Source organism: Microcebus murinus, chromosome 11 (assembly GCF_040939455.1).
Source record: "Microcebus murinus isolate Inina chromosome 11, M.murinus_Inina_mat1.0, whole genome shotgun sequence".
NCBI lineage: Eukaryota > Metazoa > Chordata > Mammalia > Primates > Cheirogaleidae > Microcebus > Microcebus murinus.
The window spans coordinates 28,589,950-28,614,154 of record NC_134114.1 but is presented as its reverse complement, the minus strand read 5'-3'; the positions used below and the strand labels follow the sequence as shown (position 1 = coordinate 28,614,154).

The 24,205-nt window shown below is 44.3% G+C and overlaps 1 protein-coding gene across 1 annotated transcript; it reads left to right on the top strand.

The window, feature by feature from the left end:
- Positions 1 to 523: 523 nt before the first annotated feature.
- Positions 524 to 20,677, top strand: GDNF (glial cell derived neurotrophic factor). The gene is made up of 2 exons (XM_012736464.3): positions 524 to 674; positions 19,311 to 20,677. The coding sequence occupies exons 1-2, from the start codon at positions 524 to 526 to the stop codon at positions 19,793 to 19,795; spliced, it is 636 nt and encodes a 211-aa protein (XP_012591918.1). The 3' UTR covers positions 19,796 to 20,677.
- Positions 20,678 to 24,205: the final 3,528 nt, after the last annotated feature.

Here is a 24,205-nt window from a genome sequence, read left to right as displayed (position 1 = left end):
CTGGGTCGAGGGTTCCCTCGTCCCCGGCCTACAGGAGCTGCGGGGCGGGGCAGGGCGGGGACATCTCTGGCTGGGTAGGAGGATGCAGGGAGGGGGCTGCCCGGTTGCCCCCTAGGCGACGAGGGGGTGTGGCGCACCAGTGGGGGGGGGAATGGACAGGAATCCTGGTGTCGTGGAGTTCGGGAATTTACCCGAGGGGACAGTGGCCCTGCTCCAAATTCTGACCCCTTGGGCTAGACGGTGGAGGAGAAGGATAGCTGCGGCCTGAACCGAGAGCTCGAGCAGCTCCTGGGGTGCACTCGGGAGGGGGAAGCAAGCGGAGGACTTGGAAGGAGGGCGGGGGTCCCCGAGGAAACGCTGGCCGGGGAGGAGGGCGGTGGCAAGTTCGGAGGGGGACGCAGGGACGCGCGGGGATGCAGCGCTGGAGGCAGCACCGCGGCCTGGGACGCGCGGGCCTAACGAGTATTCTGCGGTTCTCCACCCGCCCGTCCGCGCAGGTGCCGCCGCCGGACGGGACTCTAAGATGAAGTTATGGGATGTCGTGGCTGTCTGCCTGGTGCTGCTCCACACCGCGTCCGCCTTCCCGCTGCCCGCCGGTAAGAGGCCTCCCGAGGCGCCCGCCGAAGACCGCTCCCTTGGCCGCCGCCGCGCGCCCTTCGCGCCGATCAGTGACTGTAAGAACTGTTCCCTCCCCGCGGGGAGCCGCCGCGACCCCCGCACCCCACCGCCCGCACGCACCCGCAGCCAGCGGTGGCGGCTGTGAGGTCTCCGGACCATGGGCAAAGCCCCCAGGGACGCGTGGCTGCCCGGAGGCCCACCCGCACACACCGTGCCTCAAAATGACACGTGTTGCTTTGCCCAGCTCACAGGGCAAATGTTATGTGGTCCCTTTAGCGATCCCGTGAACAAATACCCTCACCACCACCACAGGAATACGCACACAATTGTCACCTTTTCTCGGCTTCCCCACCATAGATACACACTCCCAGGTTTTCTTTCTTCCAAAGCCCTTTATCTGTTTCGCTGTTCCTGGCTGTGCTTATTTCTGAAAACTGTTGTACTTTCATCCTAAACTGTGCCTGCAAGAAGAGAGGCCGGCTTTTCACAAAACCAAGCCAGAGACAGAGAAAACACAGAAGGGCCTCGATTTCCAAAACAAGCATCTGGGTAGTGTCAAATGTGTTCAGAAAAGTTCCGGTTCTAGAAAGACTTAACCGTAAATAGTGCTGGCTAGGACTAGGGAAAAAGCTGTAGTTCACTCCACGTATGACGATGCTACTAACTCTTTCTTAAGAAAAGACTGGCCAGGTTATTCTTAGTAGAAAATGAGTCTGTGATTTACCTCTCAAAAATTAGTGTATTTTAGAAACAAGCCAATTAGGGCATGTCAATTGTGTGGTTTATGCTCCACTCTTCAGACGTCTGCTGCATAAACGGAGGCGTGCTACCTTACAAGTTCTAGAGGCTATTGGGGAGGTATGAAGGTAACAAATGTAGCAGTAGACAATTTGACACAACCTCAAAATAAAGCGACAGTGAGCTGTTTGTAGCTGGGATACCACCCTGGCCACTCCTTCTCCTCCCCACCCCCTACAATTATGGCTAGCTATTTTGCACTTGGAACATACTGTGGACAGAACTACAATAGAAGTCCAGGTCAAGTCAGCCATTTGCCAGGAGTGCCCCAAATCCAGCGGCCTTAGGCTAGGAAACAACCTGATTAATGCGATGTGCTTAGTTTATGCTTAAAGAAACGAAAGCATCTTCTTTCACAAGTCTCAAGAAAGAGAAAAAATTGTGTTTTTTAATAAAGCAAATTAAGACTTCAAGAGTGATTTAGGGTTAGAAAGAGATCATGGTCGATCCCTTGAAACTAAAGTACCTGTTCCAGGAGTTTCTATTAACTGTATAAACCTGTTTTTAAAGGCTTTCATTTCAATCACAAATTCAATGTTTCTTCTATAGAAATTTAAAATGCTCCCAGTGCCGTTGTCTTCTGAGCAGTACCTAGGAAAGCTGAGTAACTGACTCTTCATTCATTGGAACAGCCAGAGTGGGTGAGAGAGACAGGAATATGGTGGCAGATAATGGTTCCCTAATCCAGACCTTCTGCAGAGAAAAATGACTGTGCCTGATTGTGAAACTGATTAATTTTGGGAGGCTTAATTGTCATATTAGTGTCCTATCTAGCTAGGCTCATTTAATACTAGCTCCTGCTTCTGGCTCTTCTTTCAACTAGGTTAGTGACTTTGAACAAATTACTTACTTACTTTAGAACTCAAGAGCAGTCTATAACCCTACGATAAAGGGACGCCTTTGGGCCCACAATGCCAATGCTATGAGATTTGCCCCTAGACCTTCAGGCGCCTATCCTAAGTGTCCTTCAGGAAGAGATTCCTAAGAAGAGACTGGAGTACATGAAAGAATGCTGATGTTAGACCTCACCCCAGGAAATTCTGACTTACTCAGTTTGGGGTGTGGCCTGGGCATCTGGATTTTTAGATGTTCCTTCAGGTGAGTCTATACTGTGCAGCCAGGGTTGAATCACTATGGCTTAGTAATACCCTAAGACAGGCATTCTCAAACTACCGCCCGAGGGCCACACATGCGGGCCACCTAGCACATTTATCCAGCGCTCTGAGTACTTTTGCTGCCACTGCCTGTCCTGCTTACCAGCTGACTCATCCTAGGCCCACAATGAGCACTCTCCAATGGTCTGAGGGACAGTGAACTGGCCCCCTGTTTAAAAAGTTTGAGGAGCCCTGCCCTAAGAAGATCTGTAGCTTATATAAGGTACAACCAGTCACAAAATAGGCAAGTTAGCACTGATTTGGGGTGGGGGGTTACATTGTAGGGGAAGAGATTACTTCCCTTTTCCAAAACTGATGCTGTAGGTGAGATTCTCACTACTCTATTTACAATTTGAATCAGCAGAACACACCCCATTCTGTTTTATCTGTGGGAAGATCCAATAGATCCTAGAGGAAACCTGAAAGATGTTCTCAAAGAGAAACCGAGCTGCATTCTAAGCCAAATTGACTTCTTTCCAGGTATGTTCAATTCGGTAGCAAGCTGTCAGTGCAGGGAAGGGAAAATAATGACAGTGTGCAGACTTTGAACACTCAACCAGTGTCAACATGCCCCTGTCACAATGCTGACATTTATATCCTGCACCGTACACAGTGCAACTGGTGAAGGATCATGTAGAAAAACATGAAGTCATTGCATTTCATTTAAAAATAGAAAGTACCATAAATTCTGGTTCCTCTAGTTCCCTTCAAATGCTTGTAACTTAGTGACTGAGCAAAAGATCTTTTGTGCCACGTTAACAGTCATTCTGCACTTTTCAAACAGGAACTATTTGGACCATGACTGGTCTACACACTCACCTGTGAGACCACATGTATTCTGCTGGTTCCAATGTAAATGAAACATTCAGAATTCTATTCCTAGTATTATTTCAGTATATACTAACCAAGTAGAATTTGTAATTCAGCTAATTTGCCTGCCTAGAGGTTGGCTATAAAGTAAATGGTCCATGGCTGCCTCCTGTAACAACTTCTAACCTGTCTAAACTCAAGAAAATGTGATTTTCTTTTGAGACACCCAAGACTTTTCTTTTGCTTTTTTTGTTCATTTATTTTGCTTTTTGCCAGTACCTTCTCCAAAGAAAATTAGAACAGGTGTGAGGAATCCAAGGTGAAACTTTCAGATGCCATAACATTTTAGAGCTGAAAGGAAATCCCTTCTGTCCTGAGACCTAAAGATGTAAATCAACTTGTCCAAAGTGCAAGAGTTCCATGATAGCAGGAGGTGGGTCTGTTGAAGCTGGGACCAGTTTCCCCAAACCCTTGAAATGCACTTTATATGGGAAGGGGAAAACACTTTATATGAGAGGAAGGCCTTCAACTAACTAACTATTAAGACCATACTGTACAAGATTGTCTGAATTTATTGAAGGTTCATTCACTGTACTCATATTGAATATCTCAACTCTGAATGTATTTCACAGATGCATAAAGTGCATACGGTTTTAAAAATTTGCTGTCTAAATGCACATATTCATTCAACAAATAGTTAACATATGTCTCGATGTGCTAGGCACTGTCCTAGGTGCTAGGGATACCTTGAAATGCCTAATAGACAAAAGTCCCTGCCCTCACGGAACATAGTTTCTAGTAAATGTACATGAAAAACTAAACATGAAGGACCCTTGAGCTGGAAGCTGGGCTTAATTTTTCATACCACTGGAAGCCAACTATGAATAGAAGGGACATTGAGCATTGTTAAATTGTAATTACAGATAATTCTCAAGTTATTGTAATATAATGGGATTATAGTCCACCAGCTTGGTAGCTGGTCACAAAATTTCCTATATAAATAGTCTTTTAAGTCAAGTTATTGAGTTCTCAGGCTAGCCCACAAAAACCTATGGAAGCCATGATATAGCTGAACTATAATTCACAGTATTATCAGGTGAGAGTCTCCACCCTCAGTGCCGCATCCCATAATCTGCAGAAGGAAGGTATAGAACAAGAAATCAGAGGGGGTTCGACAAGTAAGAGCTCAAGGTAACACGTATCAGAATAGGGTTTGGCTCTCAGCCTTGCCACTTAACCAAGATGTTAAGCTGTTATTCAACATCTCTTACACTCACTGTAAAATAGAGATAATAGCAAACCTGACGCATGGAGTTGATGCAAGGGTTAAATGAGATATTGCTTTGTAAAACCTGTGTTCCATGAATAGAGATCATAGTTGTTATTTGCCACCCTCCTACTTCCAGTGACCCCTCCCTGGGCACCCAGTGAACTCCCTTCTGCCATGCCAACTGCCAGGATGCTGCTGTAAATGGTGGAATTTCAAGCAGCACAACACAGTACTGAGTGAAAGAAATGCAGGCCTTGGGGGGAGGCTATTTTGGGCCCCACAGTTGGTTGGTCAGCACGTAGGCAGGCCAGCCTTGCCTGGGATTCTGCCCCTGGGTCAGCTGCCCCTAGCTCTTCCCAGATTTCATAACTCTGTCTCTTCTTCTGTTTCTGGGCCCACATATTTCCTATGACATTTTTCCCACCAGACTCCCATGGTCATGTTAGGGAGACCTTCTTCCCCCGTGGGAAGAAGGGAGCTGGAGCAGGGTGAGATCCTTCTATGGAAGTGATTGGATGCGAGGGTTGTGAGTTGGAGACTACCTGTACTGAGATAGAGCACTTCTGTTATTAATGATCCCAGCTGGATATTTACTTTGCTCCATAAACCCAGCAAAAAAGTTTTAGTAAACTTTAGTAAGCTGTCTGCCCACCATTATACAGCTAAGGAAGCCTATGGTGCAACAAGCTGGTTAAATGTTAAGCTTTCAAATCCGATATTATGAGATATGGATTTCAGAATAAATGAGCACTATTCATCTATCACTTCTTATTGCTTAGGGACTGTATGAATGAACAATACTATAACAAAGCACCTAAGCTGAAAAGGGGGTCTGCCACTTGGGGAGGGTCTCTTGGAATCAAGAAATTACATATCAGACTCTTTTAAGAGGCATTGATTCTTTACTTGAGATCTGAGACCAACATCTCATTCTAGCCCCAGTCTGGAAACCTATTTCAGACTGTTACTGTTTAGAGAAATCTATTTGAGGCTTAATTTGAATTGGCCAGTCTTAGGACTTTAGGTCAATCAGTCCAAGATTGACAAGCACAGCAATATGCTCAAAAGATTCTCCTATAGCTGATAAAAAAAAATAAAAGCTATCTGGTATTTTCCTATCTAATGATCCTTTGATCTTTGTTTATTTAGTACTCACAGTACATAGCACCTTCATTTGATTAAAATCCTTGCTCTTTAGTTAATCACTTGAACTCAATCAATAAACAAGGATAGCACACACCTGTAGTCCCAACTACTCTGGAGGCTGAGGCGGGAGGACCACTTGAGCCCAGGCATTCAAGTCCAGCCTGGGCAGCATAGAGAGATCTCCATCTCACAAAAAAGAAAAAGAAGAAGCAAGTTTTAAACATCTTTCATGTGCTAAATGCTCTGCAGCCTCAAAAAGGCTAACTTTTGAACTTTCAAATAGCTTATGATCTAAACTATAGATAGCTGAATGGGCTGATGGGTGGTTGGGTGGGCAGATCATCAGTCAGACAGATAGATACATGAGAGGGTTTATGTTAGCTCGGGTCACAGTAAGAATACCTAGCAATGAGATCACTGGGATTGGGAGATCACAGCAGGAAAGAATTCAGGGAAGAGGGAAGATTTGACCTGGTGCTTGAAAAATGGTAGAATAGGAAAGGGGGACATTCCAGACTAGGGAGCAGCATGGGAAAATTTGTTACCATGGTATGGAGAAGGGGTAGGTGGTAGACATAAAGAGGAGGACAGACCAGTCTCTAAATACTAGGAAGAAGAGCTAAGAAGTGGTGGGAAATATAAGATATCTCAGTAGGTGGCATCTAGATTATGAGACACTATAAAATCCAGGAAAAGAAGGTGTTGCTGCTCTGTTTTCTAGAGCGGTGGGGTGCCTCTAGAGCAGGCAGGTGACAGCAAGTGGGATTTTGCTTCAAAGCTGACTTGCAGCAAAGGTTACCTAAATACCCAGGCTGCTCATACATGGGGTCTATAGCATAGGCCTATTTCTTATTTTGAAGAATTGTATTCTTATCTTAAAATAGCTTCCAGGCATAGGCACAAGTGAGTCAACCTATTAACCCTCAACTAAGTGAATGATAATTTAAAGTTAGTGTCATAGACCTCCGAAGTATCCATATGGTTAACACAGTTTTGAACAAATAGGTTTATATCTTGTCCTGAAATCAAGTCAGTTTGAGCCCTACTGGATAAAAGGGGATACTGTTATCCCCATTTTACAGGTGAAGAAATGAAACCTAGAGAGTTGTTTCAAGTCATATATATAGTAAGTAGTGAAGCCAGAATTCAAACCTCAGATTTCCAGTCCCAAAGCCAATATTTTTTTACTTCATACAGACTTGCTGCCCAACTTAGTGGATTATGAAAACACAAACATTTGGCTTGCTGAAAATACACTCAATAACCCTAAAACACATGTTTCCAGGAAAATCAAATGAGCAAGTGAATAGAAAGGAGAAGCAGAGGCTATTAAATTCCTGTACACTATTAAATCTTTTTTTAATTTCTATTTGGGCCACAGTGGGTCTAGGCCAGCATTATTAATGGCTACTTCAAATTCCAGATCCAGGGTGTTTTAGGAAGGGAAACATAAATTTCTCTAAGTATTCATGTAATATTGATGCTTTTTGCAATAAGAGAAGTTTCCCTCACTCTTTGCTGCAAAACAAAGTCTTCTTAACTGCTTGGTAGGCAGACAGCCTTTAGAAGGTCTTGTGGAGATAAGAGTTTGCAACTCCCTCCCATTCTGCCCAGGGAGTGAGGACATTCACATGGACACCACATGTGACCACACATGTGCTGCCATGGCCTATGGTCTCGGTGGGAATAGAAGTTGGCTCGCATGAGCAGAGTTTGAGTCGCCACTGGGAAACAACTAGTTAGCTCAGTAGAGGCAAAACCCACTTTTGTATGACTTTAATAAGATAACCAAAATGGAAAAGCATGGTTTTAAAAATCCATGGTCTTCAAATTTTTTTGCCTGCAAACCTACAAATAAGAATGTTGAAAACCAATTGTACGTTTTGAAGTTTTCTAAAACTTTTCCTCCTAAATTTAAATAGTTGTACCAGATATCATGTCCAGCCTTGTGGGGAACTGTATACACACACACACACATATATATATATGCTTTAAATATACTTTTGGCAAAACCTGTACCTACAAATTTAGTTTATTCGATACGTGGAAAACTGTCAAACTAATCCATTCAAATCAATTTGGTGTTTCTATCAGAAAAGGTCTGACTTCATTTTCAATTCAAATACGATTGTTAATGCACACCCTCTGGCAACCATCGCACTTCTGGATCCTAATTATAAGGAGACAGATGGATGGATGGGTGGACAGACAAGCAGACAGAGCACCATAGCCTGCCGTGACAGCCCAGCCAGAATGAAACGTGGGGCCACCCGCTTCGGCGTTGCTTGGTTTGGTTTATTTATAGTATTCATAGTACAATACTCACATGCCCGTCCCTAAGATTGACCTCTTTTTAGCATTTTAACTCACTTTTTTCCTGAACCATTTGAGAATTTGTTGCAAATGTCATAACATTAAATATTCCAGCATGTACCTTCTAAGAACAAGGGCAATGTCTTATATAACCACAACTCAGTTGTCAGTCTGGGGAAATTTAACATTGATATAATACTGTCATCCAACAGATAGTCCATACTCAGATTTCCCCAAATGTGGCAATAATGTCCTTCATGGATTTTTTTTTTAAATCCATGACCACAAATTGCATTTGACTATCTTGTCTCTTTATTCTTCTTTAATCTAGAATGGTTCCCCCATGATGTTGACATTTTTGAAAAGTTTAGGCTTTCTTGCCTGCTGTTTCCCAGACTGCCCTTCAGTTTGGCGTGGTCTGGTTATTTCCACGTGATCAGATTCAGGTTAACATGCTTGGAATACGATGTTAGCGATGCTGTGTCCTCACATCAGGAGCACGGTAGCAGTTTGTCCCAGGGAGCCATGCATGCCTGAAAGCCTTTGTTCGCACCTGAAGGTGTTTATCCCGGGACAGAGCCCACAGTAGCGTGAGTGGGACGGGTGAGAAGCACACAGTCTCTCAGAAAGGTAGAAGCGGGCTTGGAAAAGGAGACGTGGGCCAGGAGAACCAGCAGCAGGACCTTTTGCAGGCAGACCAGGTTTAGGACACAGCACATGTAGAAATGGAGGAAATGGACACTGATTCCCTGAAAACTTCTCATAGGCACTGCAGAAAGTCTTCATGCACCCCCAGAGGGACATGAGCCTCTGTTTGAAGACGCTGCTTTAAGCTACAGTGGACACAGAAATATTGTTATGGCTGTGGGATGTGTTGACATTTGTGTGGTCAATTGTCAGGCATTTCAAGGAACACAAAATCCCAAGACAGGCCTGCACTGTGCCAGGATCTGCAGGCCATGGGCAGAGGGCTCCCCTCTGCAGGGAACATGCTGGACTAATAGGGAGCCAGTGTCTGGATCTCCTTTGGGGTGATCTTATTTCTTCTAGAGACCATAAAGTTGATCTTTGTGCTGCTGCCCCCTGTGTAAACATCACTGAAGGATTATCCAGCCATAACAAAGACATTGACTTACTTTAGGCACCATTTGTTAAATGGTTTCTATGGGGCCAGGTACGGAGCTGAAACCTTTACTTATGGTATCATATTAATCTATGACAGAGTGAGATAGGAACTCACTCTGTCACCCGGCTGGAGTACAGCTGTGTCATCATAGCTTACTGCAGCCTCAAACTTCTGGGCTCAAGGGATCCTACTGCCTCAGCCTCCCGAGTAGCTGGGACTACAGGTGCACCCCACCATGCCTGTGTAATGTTTCTATATTTTGTAGAGATGGGGTCTTCCTATATTCTCAAGCTGTTCTCAAACCCTTGGCCTCAAGCAATCCTCCCACCTCAGCCGCACAAAGTGCTGGGATTACAGGCACGAGCCACCACTCCCAGCCTTATCATATTAATCTTGACCTGAAGGTAAAGGTGTAAGTATCCCCATTTTAAACATGGGGAGATTCAGGTTTACAGGGTTAAGCAATTTAGGATCCGGGCCCAGGGCAGCCTGAGTCCAGCACTCAGGCCTGTCACCCTGCCCAAGATCATTTCCTGCCAGCCCAGGACACTCTGATATAACCCTTCTGACTGCATCAAAAAGTCAGCAAAGAGAAAAATCAGGCACTGGAGCTGTGCAAATGCAGTGGTTTTAGAATGATACCTATATTTGATTACCTGAAGAGTCTTTGAGATTCCAGTAAATTGATTCACTGGGGGTAGAAAGTCCCTCCTCATATCTGACCACAGGAATCTACCAAACAAGTTCAAATGATAAAAGAACATTTTTTCACCCTCTGTTTTCCTGTCATCTTCTCTTAATCCCCTCTTCTTCTTGTCCAAATCACTAAGGCCCTCAACCTTCCTTTTACCCACTACTCAGCTTGGGGGCAAGGGCTGAGGGAAGTTGAGTACAAAATCCCAGTGGTATCCTGGCTTCTCAGGCTGGGAGCAGGGTTTTGCCAGAAAGACAAAGCCGAGACTTTCTACCAGGTTCCTTTGGAGTCTTCTCTGACTCACCTGCCTCTGATAACACCACAGGGATTATTTTTCCTAGTGGATTTTTGTGCACTTAATTTTACTGAGTAACTCTCTCACCCTCCCCTGTTAAGTTTTTTATAAGGGCAGCAGCAGAGCTCATGGTGTGTGCTCATTAGTGTGAGGTGTTTACTACCCACTGTGGAGTGCTTTTAGCTCACACCAGGTGTTCCTGGACTAGCTAACAAATGAACACCCTGTTGGGTGTTTTCCTGACTTAAAAGCAAAAGCATGGACATTTTGCCTCCAGGGGGACCATGCTGTATTACTGTAAAATTATTAGCATAACAATAATAAAAGCACGGACCACATGCATAGAAATCAGAACAAGGCAGTCTCAGTGGGAAGCTGAGTAAGGAAAGGAATATATTGCCTATGTCTCCCTGAGTGGGGTTTTCTGGCTATTTGTGTTCATGCAGTAATTTCCAGGGCATTTATTACAAGTTTTCTTAGTTGAGTTATAGGATAACAGTTCAAGGTATAAGCATAACTAGCAAGTGCAAGCAGTGTTGGTCAGAGAGAGTGGAGATGGTAAATAAGATGGCATTTTGGTGGGCAAAGTGGCTTTTAAAATTATGCCCAAAGCTCTTTTTTCTATATTCTGGAGTGTTTTGCATTCTGATTGGTCTTTTTCCTCTGCCTTGAGAGAATCCAGAAATGCTTTTTTAAAACAACAAAACACTGATCTTTTTACAACACAAATACTTTTCAAATAAACCGATGTCATGCCTTATTGTCAACAAACCACTGGTCACGGAGAGACTGCACTGGTAGCTCTGGAAATGCTTACAGTGACTTAGTAAATTGCCTCAGCTGCCCATTGTTTTTAGGAAAATAGATGCTGTGGACCCTTCTTGAAGTTAAATCAAGAGCAGCCTATAATTTAGGACAGTCTACCTAATGCTAGATGAATTCTGTGTCCAAAATAGGAAAGCAAGAATGGCCATTACATAAGATGCATCAGCATTCAGTGCTTAGTGACCTGTGGCCTTTTTTTAAAAAAAATTAATTCAAATAAGTGGCAACGTCATCACTTGTAAATAGTAGCACATGCCAAAATTACAGAATTTTTCAGAGAACTGGAACATTCTCATAGATGCACATTGCACATTTTAGAGGTCCCTAATGGTCAAATAAGAGAGTTGACAGCATATCGAATGACTTCTAGGACAAGCTGTGGGGCTTTCAGCCCCACATGACAAGCTTTGGAGTCATGAGCAGAGTATGAGCTAAACATACTTGAAGCAGCAAAAACAGAAATGAACAAAATTGAGATGCTAAAAAAATGGCAAGTCAATGTTGAGTTTTGGGTGATGGAGACTGAGGGAACTAGAGCATGCTGGCGGCATGGTATGTTCTGTCAGAGGTCATTGGGTCTGTCTCTATTTTCACAGATGGAAACTGAGGTTTAAGAATGCCTCACACTAGAATCCGGATGTTTTCAGATGCAAATACAGGGCCCTCTCTACACATCTTTTCATCTCTCTTAAATAGGGCACAGGAAGATGACTTGACAATTTGAGAGAGGGTTGGTGGAGATTATTTTAAATGTAGCAGAGATGCCGAGCCAAGAGGTAAACAGAAGAGGTTGAGTACTGCTAGGTCCTAAAATACCTCCCCTGGGGCTTCATGGGACCCATGCTGGTGGTGGCTGAGCTGAGTGCTGCTGGGACGTCAGCCGAAGGTGGTCTTCTCCCTGAGGGAGGTGACTGTAAACCCATGTCTCGCAGAACTTTCCAGCCAAGACTTAGACTGTCTGCTTCTTAGGGCCCCAGAGCTGGGGAGAGCCCCAGAGAGCATGGAGTTGACCTGGGAAGGGTTAAGCAACTAGTCCAAGGTCACGCGGCTGGTCAGGGACTGACCCAGGACTGGAATCCAGGCCTCTGTCCTCTCCAGCTCTGCAGCCAGAGCCTGGTCATTTGGTGCCAGAGTGAGTTTGAGGAGCTTCCGGAGACGGGGCCTGTCCGTCTGAATCTGCCGCCGTGCTGGCTGCTGCTTTTCCGGTTTTAACTGGGAAATGGCCAGATCTGCCTTAGAGTGACATGCAAGAACCAGGACACGGGAGAGCTGCCCCTGAATGGCATGACTCTTCCCCTTTCAGAGGCAATTTGCTATATTCTGTGGCCCACGGCAGCCTAACATTAGGATCTGCTTAATGTACCCAACTTCATACTGAATTTTTCAACAGAAAGTATATTTCTCACTTCCTGTTCTGAATTTGGTAAATGCGTATAGGTGAAACCAGCACATCCTGCACTTGTTTCAGAGTGATCTGCCATATGCCACACGACTTGGAAAGCACATGGTAGTAGAATTTTGGGGCAGCAGGCAGCAGCAGAATGAGTTTGAGCTTTGAAGCTGAATCAAGTCCACCTTTATTAGTCATGTGGCCTTGAGCAAATGTTTGTCTTCTCTGAGCCGCAGTTTTCCAAGCTGTAAAGTGGAGATAATATTTGATCCTTACTTTAGCCTTGCAGGGAGGTTGTCAGGTTTAAAGTTAATGTTGTGTGAAAGTAGGTATCTATTCCACATTTATATCAGTAATATTTTTTAGTGCTTCAAAGAAGCTATTATTTAAGCCTGATGCAATATTGTAATGTGAGGAATGTTAAAGGTAAGACTCAGCCATGTAGTTCTTATAATAATATTTCAATATTAGGGAAAGAAAATCATGTTTGGATCTTATTGAAAGGTAAAAATAACTTATACCCCCCCCAAAATGACATTAGTCGGGATTCTTCTTGAAAAATTACATCAATCCTAGGCTGATCTTTTCTTTTCCTATAAATATGTATGTAAATATGTGTGTCTGTGTGTAGACACATAGATATGCAAATGTGTGTCTGTGCGTGTGTGTATAGAGAGAGAACTTCTATTTTTCAGATACTTGGCCTACAGAGCAATTTGGACTTTGCCTACTAGGTAGGCAAAGAATACCAGGTTAAATGTCTTGAGCCACCAGGCCTGTTTCCAATTTCCACCTGTCGCCTTCCATGGGAAGCTCTATGTGTCAGGATGGACTGCTCAGCACCTTGGCAGCCAGGTGCAGCATTCTGTAGCCTCACACCCAGCATCCAGCCCCAGCCCGGAGCTGGCAGTACCTGGACTGAGAGCACCTGGTGCTAGTTCCAGGCATACCTCTCACCCGTGTGTGGCCGTGGCTCAGGCAGCAGCTCACCCCTACGAACTCCAGCGTATTATCCCTTGCCCTTCCAGACACAGAAGCTGGACACTTTTCAGTGCAGTACAGAGGGGGTCCCTCCCAGAGCAAGGAACACCTAGGCCATCTCTCTGAGGCCCCTGCATCTGCCAAACCTGGCCTGGAAGACCCGTCTTCTCAGAGAGAGACATTGTAGTGCTAGGGTCAGGCCCTCTCTTTCAGGAGACCCTCAGAGCCTCAGAGACCTTCCCTCTGTCCTTGGAGCCCCTTCCCACCCTGGGTAAGGAGCTATGTCCTCACTGCATTGTCCTTCATGGACAACCTCATGCTGCCCTCCTCTTGGGCCCACAGACTGAAGGCGGCTGAGACTCCCAGCCTGGCCAGAGGGAGGAGGGTGCAACCCAGCTATGAGTACAAAAATGACCCTTTGATTTAAATATGGTTAACCTGGACTGTTTTTTTTTTTAAGAGAAATTTGATATTTTAGGAAAATACTTTGTCCACTGATGCCTGCTTAACCAAGGTAACGTTCTGAATTATGTAACTTTTAGTTCAGCTATTAATGGCAGTACTCTGAGCCCTCACCGCTGTTCCTATAAAAACTCAATTGACTTTACAAAATAGTCACTATCCTAGTCCTTTGTTCCTGAGATGACATTACTATTTTTTCCCCCATAATCGAGGGAAGCAAAGTCTGGAGTGAACGGTTTGTTCCCAGAGTTGTGCCCCAGTACAAGGTTTCATTTGTTTAAATAGCACTGTTTATACAAAGGACACATCAAAGTTGAAATATTTTAAATAGAATAATGCCAAAATATTTGGTTGCACTCTGAAGAATGACTTAAATGCATTTGAGCATTTTGAATTTTCAAAAACTTGAGCTTTTAGATAGACATGTTTTCCAAGATATATCCTCCACGTGGGACTGGGAAATGAGAAAATGTTTGCCGTATTTTTTTTTTTTTAATGATGCTCCTCTTTTGTGGTTTGCAAGTATTTTACTATCAAAGTGAATACTAATGAGGGCTGTTTATGTAGCTGACATACTGCCAAGCCCCTTTATAGGATGGGGAAGAAAGTGATACTCCTTCAAGTGTTAATTTAGGGAACTAATCCAAACCCAAAGCCCTCTTCTTTCCCCCCAGCTCTGTGAGTTTCTGGAAGATTGATGCAGCTCTGTTTCATGACTGGGACTTTCTTGTCTGTCTGGTTAGAGACTTCTGCAGAATTCTTGAGGACAGACTCAGTGAGTTTGCCAGCATGCCTTTGCAGACAGAGGCGGATGGCAAATACTCAGCATTGATAAACTGAGGCTCTGTCTATGAATGAACTCAACTGGCATCTAAAGGCCTGGAATTAGGAATTTAGTTACTCTGTGGTTTGAAAAATATAGTATTCCCCCTTTCCTAGCTTCTAGAATTTATAACCATGTAAAACTTTCAGCATTAATATTTGTTGCTCTATTTTTCAAGAATGTGAAGGAGGAAGAAATGTCTTCAGCTCAGTAAGAGTTGCCTATGGCCTGAACTTGGGGCTTAAATAATATTTCCACATTAGCTAGAGGTATGGGGGAGATTTTCCCATCAAAGGGAGGAGTTCTCATTAGCCACATGCCAGGAAGCTGCTTTTTTTTTTTTTTTTAACAGACTTTGTTTTTTAGATCAGTTTTAGGTTTACAGCAAAATTGCAAGGAAGGTACAGAGAGTTCTATACCCCCTCCCCCAACACTTTCATAACCTCCCTCCTTATCAAAGTCCCCACCAGAGGGGTACGTTCCTTACAATTGAGGAATGTACATTGACATATCATGATCACTCGAAATCCATAGTTTACATTGGGGTTCAATCTTGGTGGGGTACATGCTGTGGGTTTGGACAAATTTATTATGACACGTACCCACCACTACCAGGAAGCCTTTTAACTCAGGGTTAGTAGTCTGTTCTCCACATCATTCAAAACCATGAGTGGTTTGTGCATTCACATTGCTATATGGGTCACCCTGAAAAGGCCAAGTGGAATTCAAAATAAGGAAAAAGGAACAAAACTTTCCATAATGAAGTATAAGTATGTCCCAAATATTGCAATATTTGAGATTATTTATATTAAAATTTTGTTCACTATTTACCAAAATTCAAACTTAACTGCGTATTCTGTATTTTATCTGGCAAAAAATGTCATGCAGTCAAATTGTCTTTAAAAGGGGGAGGAGGGAGTGTTTCTTGAGAACTTGCAAAGTGCCCGGTGGTAAAAAGACTGTAAGTGCCGGCTCAAATCCTTATCATAACTGTAGCAATATAAAATTATATCCCTTATATAAATTAATGAGTCTGTAAACCAGTGTTAGTTGAACATTTACAACTCAAATGTTTTCCCATTAGCGTATGTTAAAATTTTAGTGATGTTTCATCCTCACTCCTGATTAATCTTCAGTTGGTTGTTAATCTTAACTTTTTATGTTCCCAGGTTCCTAAATTAATGATCTATTCAGGAATTTTTGACTAGAGCCCAAGGAGCCCATGGTGTGTGTTCTTTTGTGAAACAATGTCTTTTTTTTTATTTTTTGGAAATTGAAGACTCTTGTATTTTAATTAATCACCTCTAATATATCTGTTTTATAAGTTCAGATTTCCATACAAGCATGGTTTTTTGAAACTGAGCACACTTTTATTTATTTCCTCTTTAATAAGTTATGGAAAGAAATCACAAAGAGCATTTGGAAAATGAGTCGTTTTTAAAAATAAGTAGTTTGTTTCCTTCAATCAGAGTGATTTAATGATTTTTGTTTTGTTTTGTTTTTAAAGAAAATTTCCTAAATCCAGTCCAGTTAGAAAACAGTGCAAAGGAAAGGACAAATTAAGAATGTTGTCCCACTCTCCCAGGCCCCCTTGGGAAAGCGAGAGGCTCAGGATGAGGGTGAGAGTTAACTCTTTAAAGCTGCAGGAAGCCGGGGAGAGAAAGTCAGTTTGGAGATGGTTCTTCAGCAGTCAGGTAGGCAATGACTGTGCCATTCGGGGCAGCATGGCCTTTCCAGGTGATGTGGGTTGTCTGTGTTGGAGACTTTCATTCCATAATGATGCAGTTCTCAGCTGCATCATGAAGTCCTGGTGTCCCCTTGAAAAATTAAGAACTCTTACTTTCCACCTCTTAAAGTAACCTGATTCATTGAGCCTACAGTTATGGAGGCCTCCAGGGACCAGACCCTACTCTAAGCAGTTGGTATCCATCAGGGAACAAACCTAAGTTTCTGCCTCTTGGAGTTGACGTTGCATCAGAGAAGAAAGACGATAAATATCAAACCTAAGAAATAAATTAGATAGTTTGTTAGAAAGTAGTAAGGATTGTACCGGGAGTGGGAGAGAGCAGGCAGGGGACCTGGATTAGGGCTTGGGAGGGATTGTGTTCTAAACAGGGAGGTCAGAGTGCGACTTGTGGACTATGGCATTTGAGCAAAGACTTGAAGGAGGTATAGGAATGGCCACAGGGAACAGCCAGCACAAAGGCCCTGAGTCCCTGGCTGTTTGAGCTGCAGTTCTCTGTCCAGATGATTTTTCCCCCAGGGAACATTTGCAAAGACTGGAGACACTCTAGTTTGTCATGGCTTGGTTGGAGTGGGGTAAGGATGCTACTGTCCTCTTCTGGGTGCAGGCCAGGGATGCAACCAAACACCCTACAATGCATAAGATAACCTCCCATAACAAAGAATAATCCAGGTTGAGACAGTTTGAGGAACAGTAAGGAAGCCAGGGCAGCTGGATGGGAGAGAGTAGGAGGAAAAGGAGCTAGAGGTAAAGAAAGCTGGAGGAGTGGGGTAGCCAGGTCAAGCAGGGCTTTACAGGGCAGTGTGGACTTCTGCTTTTACTCTAAGAGGATCAGGGAGAGACTTTGGAGGGTTTTGAGTGGAGGGAAGTATGAGGTATGATCTGAGTTACCTTTTTTTTTTGTTTTTTGAGACATAATCTCACTCTGTCGCCCTGGGTAGAGTGCAGTGGCATCATCTGCAACCTCAAACTCCTGGGCTCCAGGGATCCTCCTGCCTCAGCCTCCCAAGCAGCTGGGCCTACAGGCATGCACCACCACGACTGGCTAATTTTTCTATTTTGTGTAGAGATGGGGTGTTGCTCTTGCTCAGAGCTGGTGAGCTCAAGAGATCCTCTTGCCTCAGCCTCCCAGAGTGCTAGGATTACAGGCATGAGCCACTGTGCCCGGCCTGATCTGAGTTACCATTTTAAGAATATATCTCTGGATGTTGGGTGGGGTAAGGGTGGAATGAGGAAGACTAGTTTAAGGGCTGTTGTGGTTATCAAGGCAAGAGATGGTGGGACTTCAGCCAGAACCAGCTTTGTGACTTCTGTGCAGCCAAACCAGCCAGTGCTAAATTTCAGATATCAAGCAATGAGGCATTCTTGGGATTCCAATCCCCAGTCTTTTCATTATTATATATCATATATTTAATATACTATACACACACATATATGTGGCTACATTGCCTTAGCTAGATTTTGTTCTACACATAGGATACCTGATATGATTTAACAATTAAATAGGTTAGGTTTATGACAAAACAATTCGACACAGGTTAGACACAATGTAATCTTTGTATGTTTTAACACAGTCTTGGCACTCTTTACTCTTGCTAACAACACTCTTTGCTCTTGCTAACAACTCTTCTGTGGTCTATTTCTCCAAGCTACTTATAACCCTAAATATACTTAATATATTACCTGAAAACGAGGTGAAGGGAGCATAAAAAGCCTGATACCTAATAAATAGGAGTTTAAATTGTTTTCCTCTTTTAGAAGTGTATTAAATTGTTCCAGTAGTAACTTTTCTCTTACTTGATTGGCCAAAGCAAATGCCAAAATATGGCAGAAAACACCAAGACATTAATCCTTTTACCAAAGGTCCCAGACATCTTAGTGCCCCTTCCTCATTCCTCCCCATGATCTCCCTGGAGGGCACATCTCTTGTCCTGCTTACAACAAGCAGGAGCTGTGTGACAGCCTGCAGCAGAGGCTGAACTTCACCCCTGGGGTCAGGGCTGCATCTATCCGCAAATGACATCTCATTTCTTTTATTGCTGTGATACATTTAAATGCCATTGGACAGTATCACTGGGCTTTTATTAAAGTCATGCTGTTCAAAGGAAGTGGTACATTAGTCTCTGTTAGTGAACTAAAAGCTGTTTTTCCATTCCTTAATGTCTTTTTACGGAAGTTTTAAAATATATTTGCATTCCTGAGCTCTTCCTTTGTTCTGGTCTTGTCCCCCTCAGCTGTGCAGAGCCAGGGGGATTTCAGGGAAGAGCACTCAGTATTCCAGATGAAAGTAGCAATGCTGGAAGTTCACCTTTTTTCACTCTATAAGACAGTGTTTCTCAAAGTTTGATCCATGGATCATAGACATCAGAATCCCTCAGGGGCTTGTTAAAAACGCAGATTCCTTGGCCCCTCTCCCAACCAAATAACTCAGGGTCTCCTAGGCTAGGCCGAGAAACCTGCATTTCAGTGAGCATCCAGGCCATTCTCCTGATGCTCACATTTGAGAACCACCACTCTATATTATGTGACCATGCAAGAAAAATGGCCTGCTCACAGAGACCTCTCTATCGACTTGTTAAAAATGGCAGATGGTATTAAAAGGAAACTATGCTTCCAAGGGTTTGTTTACTACAAGGAAGCGTGTAACCACCACATTAGTCTCCTCTTCTAACTAAGGCATCTTTCTTCTGTGCATTTCAGCCTCTGTTCTTGGAGGATTACAGTGGACACTTGGCTTAACTGGCTGATGGTTTTGCTGTGGGTCCAATGCTGGCTGACTTTAGGGGGCACTTTGATCTAGAAGACTGCTTGAAATGATCATTGTTGTCTCATGTGACATTTTCTGTTTTCTTGTTGAACAGCAAATATGCCAGAGGATTATCCTGATCAGTTTGATGATGTCATGGATTTCATTCAAGCCACCATTAAAAGACTGAAAAGGTCACCAGATAAACAAATGGCAGTGCTTCCTAGAAGAGAGCGGCATCGGCAGGCTGCAGCTGCCAACCCGGAGAATTCCAGAGGAAAAGGTCGGAGAGGCCAGAAGGGCAAAAATCGGGGTTGTGTCTTAACTGCAATACATTTAAATGTCACTGACTTGGGTTTGGGCTACGAAACCAAGGAGGAACTTATTTTTAGATACTGCAGCGGCTCTTGCGATGCAGCTGAGACAATGTATGATAAAATATTAAAAAACTTATCCAGAAATAGAAGGCTGGTGAGTGACAAAGTAGGGCAGGCATGTTGCAGACCCATTGCCTTCGATGACGACCTGTCATTTTTAGATGATAACCTGGTTTACCATATTCTAAGAAAGCATTCCGCTAAAAGATGTGGATGTATCTGACTCCGGCTCCAGAGACTGCTGTGTATTGCATTCCTGCTACAGTGCAAAGAAAGGGACCAAGGTTCCCAGGAAATGTTTGCCCAGAATGGAAGATGAGGACCAAGGAGGCAGAGGCTGAGGAGAAGGAGGAGGAGAAAGAGGAGGAGGAGGAAGGCAGCCATCGTGGGAGCCTGGTAGGGGGAGATCCAGCTACAGAAAACTGGACAGGAGAGAGATAAAACGGCCGTCTGCATTCTCCAGGACGGCAGCCGATGTCACCAGAAGCTCAGGGCTGATGTTCCTGGTTGGCTGTTGCCACCATTTCAGCTGATACAGTCCACCGTCACCGATCACGGGCGCAGTTGCGGATGCACTCGAAGAACCAAACCAGTGTATCTTCTGTGGTTTGTTTTCACATGTCTGAAGACACCAGGGAAACGGTAATCTTGGTGTCACTCCTTGTCATTACGTTTTACTGCTGAAAGTAAGAAAGGTTATATTTCTGTCACTCAGGGGAGACATACCCCGGAAAGGAGAGGAAAAGGAAAAAAAAAAAAAAAAAGCAAAGACACAAGAGATAATAACCTTTGAATTCGAAAGCTGAGACCTGAGGTCTACTACAACCAGCGTTTTTGTGAATGGTTGGAGATTGATTTTGAACATGGTGTGTGGGGTGGGAAGAAATTGGCTAGGAACCAAAAAGGCTGTGCTCATGATTAAAAACAAACCTGAAGGTACTTCCTTTATGTCCTTGGAAACAGGAAACCAGTTGTGGTTTTCGGCAGCATTCTTGCAGGAGAGAAATAGAGAAGGCAGGGGGAGCCGCCTCAGGTCTGTCAGTTTACGGAGAGACAGATGTTACATACCCAGGTCCGTTGATGCGTGGTCACCAGTGACCAGAGAAGCTACTCGATGCAATGCATCTGTTTCAGATACAGAAATATAGAGAAGAATATTTATTGAGATTTAAGTTATTGTTATTTATTACCGTTCACTAATGAGTTTCTCTTTTTTCTCTTATTTATTAAAGTTTCTTTTCAAAGGTGCCAAAGTACATGTGCTCGCAAAATGCAAAGAAAGGTGACAAAAGGAAATTTGAATTGGGAACAAGGGTCCATGCTTTTCAAAGTATTAAAAAGTTTTTTTGCTAGGCAAAAATCACTTACTTTACCTTTTTAAGAAAATCCCTCATTAGTTTCCCTCGGATTTCAGCATTTTTCCCAATTAAAAAAAAAAAGAAATGTTAGAGGAACATCCTGGCAGGCCCCCTACCCTGGAGGGAGCAGAGTCCACTGGCACTTGGCTTGTTTCTTTGTTGCTCCATCACTGAACAAGAAGTGCCATATGCTCCACTTCCTGTTGTATTTAAGCTCTTAATCCCCTCCACATGTATCTATCTATAATATGCATAACCATATATATAAAAGGTTAAATTCCTCTTAGTAGGTAGTCCAGAATTTAATGTTGACCTAAAAAGTAAACAATTCTGCCAGGGAGCCAAGGTTTTGCCTGACCTGTGGAGACTCTTCCTCCATCCTTGCCCCCCACAGCCTTCCTAAGATAACTGCCGGCCACCCAGTGCAGCTGAGGGGCACACGGACAGCCGCCCAGGAGAGGGTTCAAGCCCTGTGGCTGTGGCCTGGGGCCGCAGCCACTGCTCCTGCCCACCCCATTGCTCCCTGGGAAGAAGGTGGCTGAGAAGGGTGCTGAGGAAGCCACGTGGGCCGGCGTGTCTACGCAGAGCCTGGCGCTCGGGGTGGGCCAAAGAGCTCCAAGGGGAGGAAGAAGAGGGAACGCGCTCTGGCTCTTGGGTTTGTCCGGGAGCCGCACATGCGCTATGCCCTATATTAGAGCTTGTTACACATTTCATAAAAGGGAGTTCCATCGAGGGGATGATCTATCACTACCTTAGTGGCGATTAGCCGCAAGAGTATGACAGATTTAGTAACTGAATGACCCAGTGGCCTTCTTCAAATAATCACGTTAATGTTACAAAGTAACCAGGCAGCAGCAGACAGCCCCTCCCCCCGCCCCAGAAGACCCACGTTGTCCATCGTTCGGGCCCTCTCTGTCCTTTCTGCTCCCCTTGCACGACTGGGAAATAGAGGAAAGGGCTTCCCTCCCACCTCTCCCCGGGCCTTGCTGATAATCGGCCTGCTCCAAACAGGGACAACCCCAGCCGTTCGGGAAGCACAATTTGGAGGCAGCCCCAGGGTGCCCCGGCCAATTCAGAGAATCCTGGCGGAGGTGGTGGCCGGCTCCCAGTGTCAACCTCAGCTGGTCCGCGCTCCCCGTGGAGAGTCCCTGCCCAAAGGGACTGTAGGACCCAATGGGTGTTGACAGCTCGTTCCCGCCATCACCCACACACTGTAAAGCAGGTTTTAACGGAAGCGAATTGCTCCACCAAATCCACAAAAGGGTAAAGTTCGTGATTTTTCTTTATCATTGCGATTACCATCTGATAGAGTAAGGAGTGCACTTCTTTGGAAGTTCTGACTTCTCTGATCTGTCTCGGTCGTTTGTGTTATACAACCAAAGTTCTCTACAGACTTTATTTTTGTACAATATCATTTTGTAACTTTTTACAAATAAAAACTCATTTCTATCGCTCTCTGTACTCCTGTACTTCCTCATGGGCTGGGCCAGGCGGCCATTCATGAGCATTTATTGTGAGCCGCCCCCTTCACAACACACAGTCTACTGATTGGTCAATGGCCTTGCCCATCAACTCTCTGAAACCAATCACCACCCAGGTGGGGGAAAAAACTTGTAAAATTGTCCGTATTCATTCAATAAATCCTTAAAGTGTGCCTACACTGTACCAAGCACTGTTCAAGGCACTGGGGGATCTAACAGTAGCCAAAACAAAAATCTCTGCCTTTGTGGAATCGATATTTTATTTTTTTGGGGGGGAGACAGACAATATTTTAAAAAAGTAAAATATGTAGTGATCCAAGCAATGTAAAAGAATACAAATAGGATGCTACAATAGACAATAATATGGGAGCCTGCTTTAATTAAAGGTGACATCAAGACTGAACTTAAGAAATATTGCCAATATATCAGGAGCATCCCAGGCAAGGAAACAACTTGTACAAAACTCTGAGTTATGTCACAGACCGTCTTGTGGCTATTAAAAGGTGGCTTTGCCTAAAATGCACCCCTTTTTACAATGCACGCCATCCCTCCCAGAGGGACTGGGAAGGAATCACTGGTACGTACTCGAGGGCCCAGGCATTTAGAGTCCTCCTGCCAGGACGGCTGGAAGGGGCTCCAGGGCAGTGCTGAAGCCAACTGTGTTTTCCCTAAGCCAAAATTCCAGTGCGGAGTCAGTAACTTGGAAAGGGAACAGAAAGATGGTATAACTCTTGCTTACCTCCACTCCGTTTTTTCCAAGCTGTGTCCAGGATTACTAACGGGGGGAGATGCTCCTAAAAGAAAAAGGAGGACGGGGTGGTTCTCTGATCAAATTGCTTTTGAAAACATTGAGTCAAACAACATCAACCCAATTTTTAAAGTTGAAGAGATAACTGTAGACCTTATCAGAGCCTTTATTAGACCAATAAGTGTTTTAATAGTCCAGGAGGGGTGGAGTGTACAGAATTTCCCAGTATGGACTTGACAATGAAACCACTCATTGTTTGGCTTTCTTTCTCATAACCCCTGGTGACCACCCCTGAGAACTGCTTTGGGCCATGTTGCCTGTTCCTGTAAACTTCAGGGTGAGTCAAAAGCTGGACTAGAGATTAATAAAAAGGCAGAAAGCGCTGGGCAGCTCCCCACAGGGAGGAACACTTCTCCCCAAACACACACACACACACACACATGCATACACCACACACACATTCTGGGTACTTGGACGTTGGTGTCTTGCTCAGCATGAATAACAAAATGACTAACCTGTGGTCAACTTTAGAAATGTCATTCAACTGAGAAAGGGAGAATGTGTCAAAAGCTGGGAAATCTTTAGCAGCATAAAAAAACAACTTTCACCATGCTTCCCCTAAATCCTTCCTGGGCTCAAGTTGTTTGAGGCCACTAGTGCCTTGCCTGGCCTGTTGTCCTGAGGGCTTGCTCCCCTCGCAGCGAGGGAAGGCTGCTCTCTCCGGTTGTTGGGCTCTGAATTCCCTGCTGCTGAGAACAGAGGAAGAACACCAGATTAGAGACCTGGACACGAGGGTCCGAGGCTCCGATAGCCCCATGTGGCTTGTGCCCAGGAGACCATGTTGGGCTGCTTTAAGGCTGCTGTTGGGCTGCTGTTAAGGAGGTACTCTGCAGTGTGGTGTGTGCTAAGTGAACACTTTTAAAAGAATCAATCTGCTTCTAAGATAGAGGTGGAAAATCAGAATTTCCTGAGCCTAAGTCTCAAAAAGAGAAAGACCCCTCTTCACACACTGGATCCTTCTTGGGTTACAACTGATTTTCTCTCTG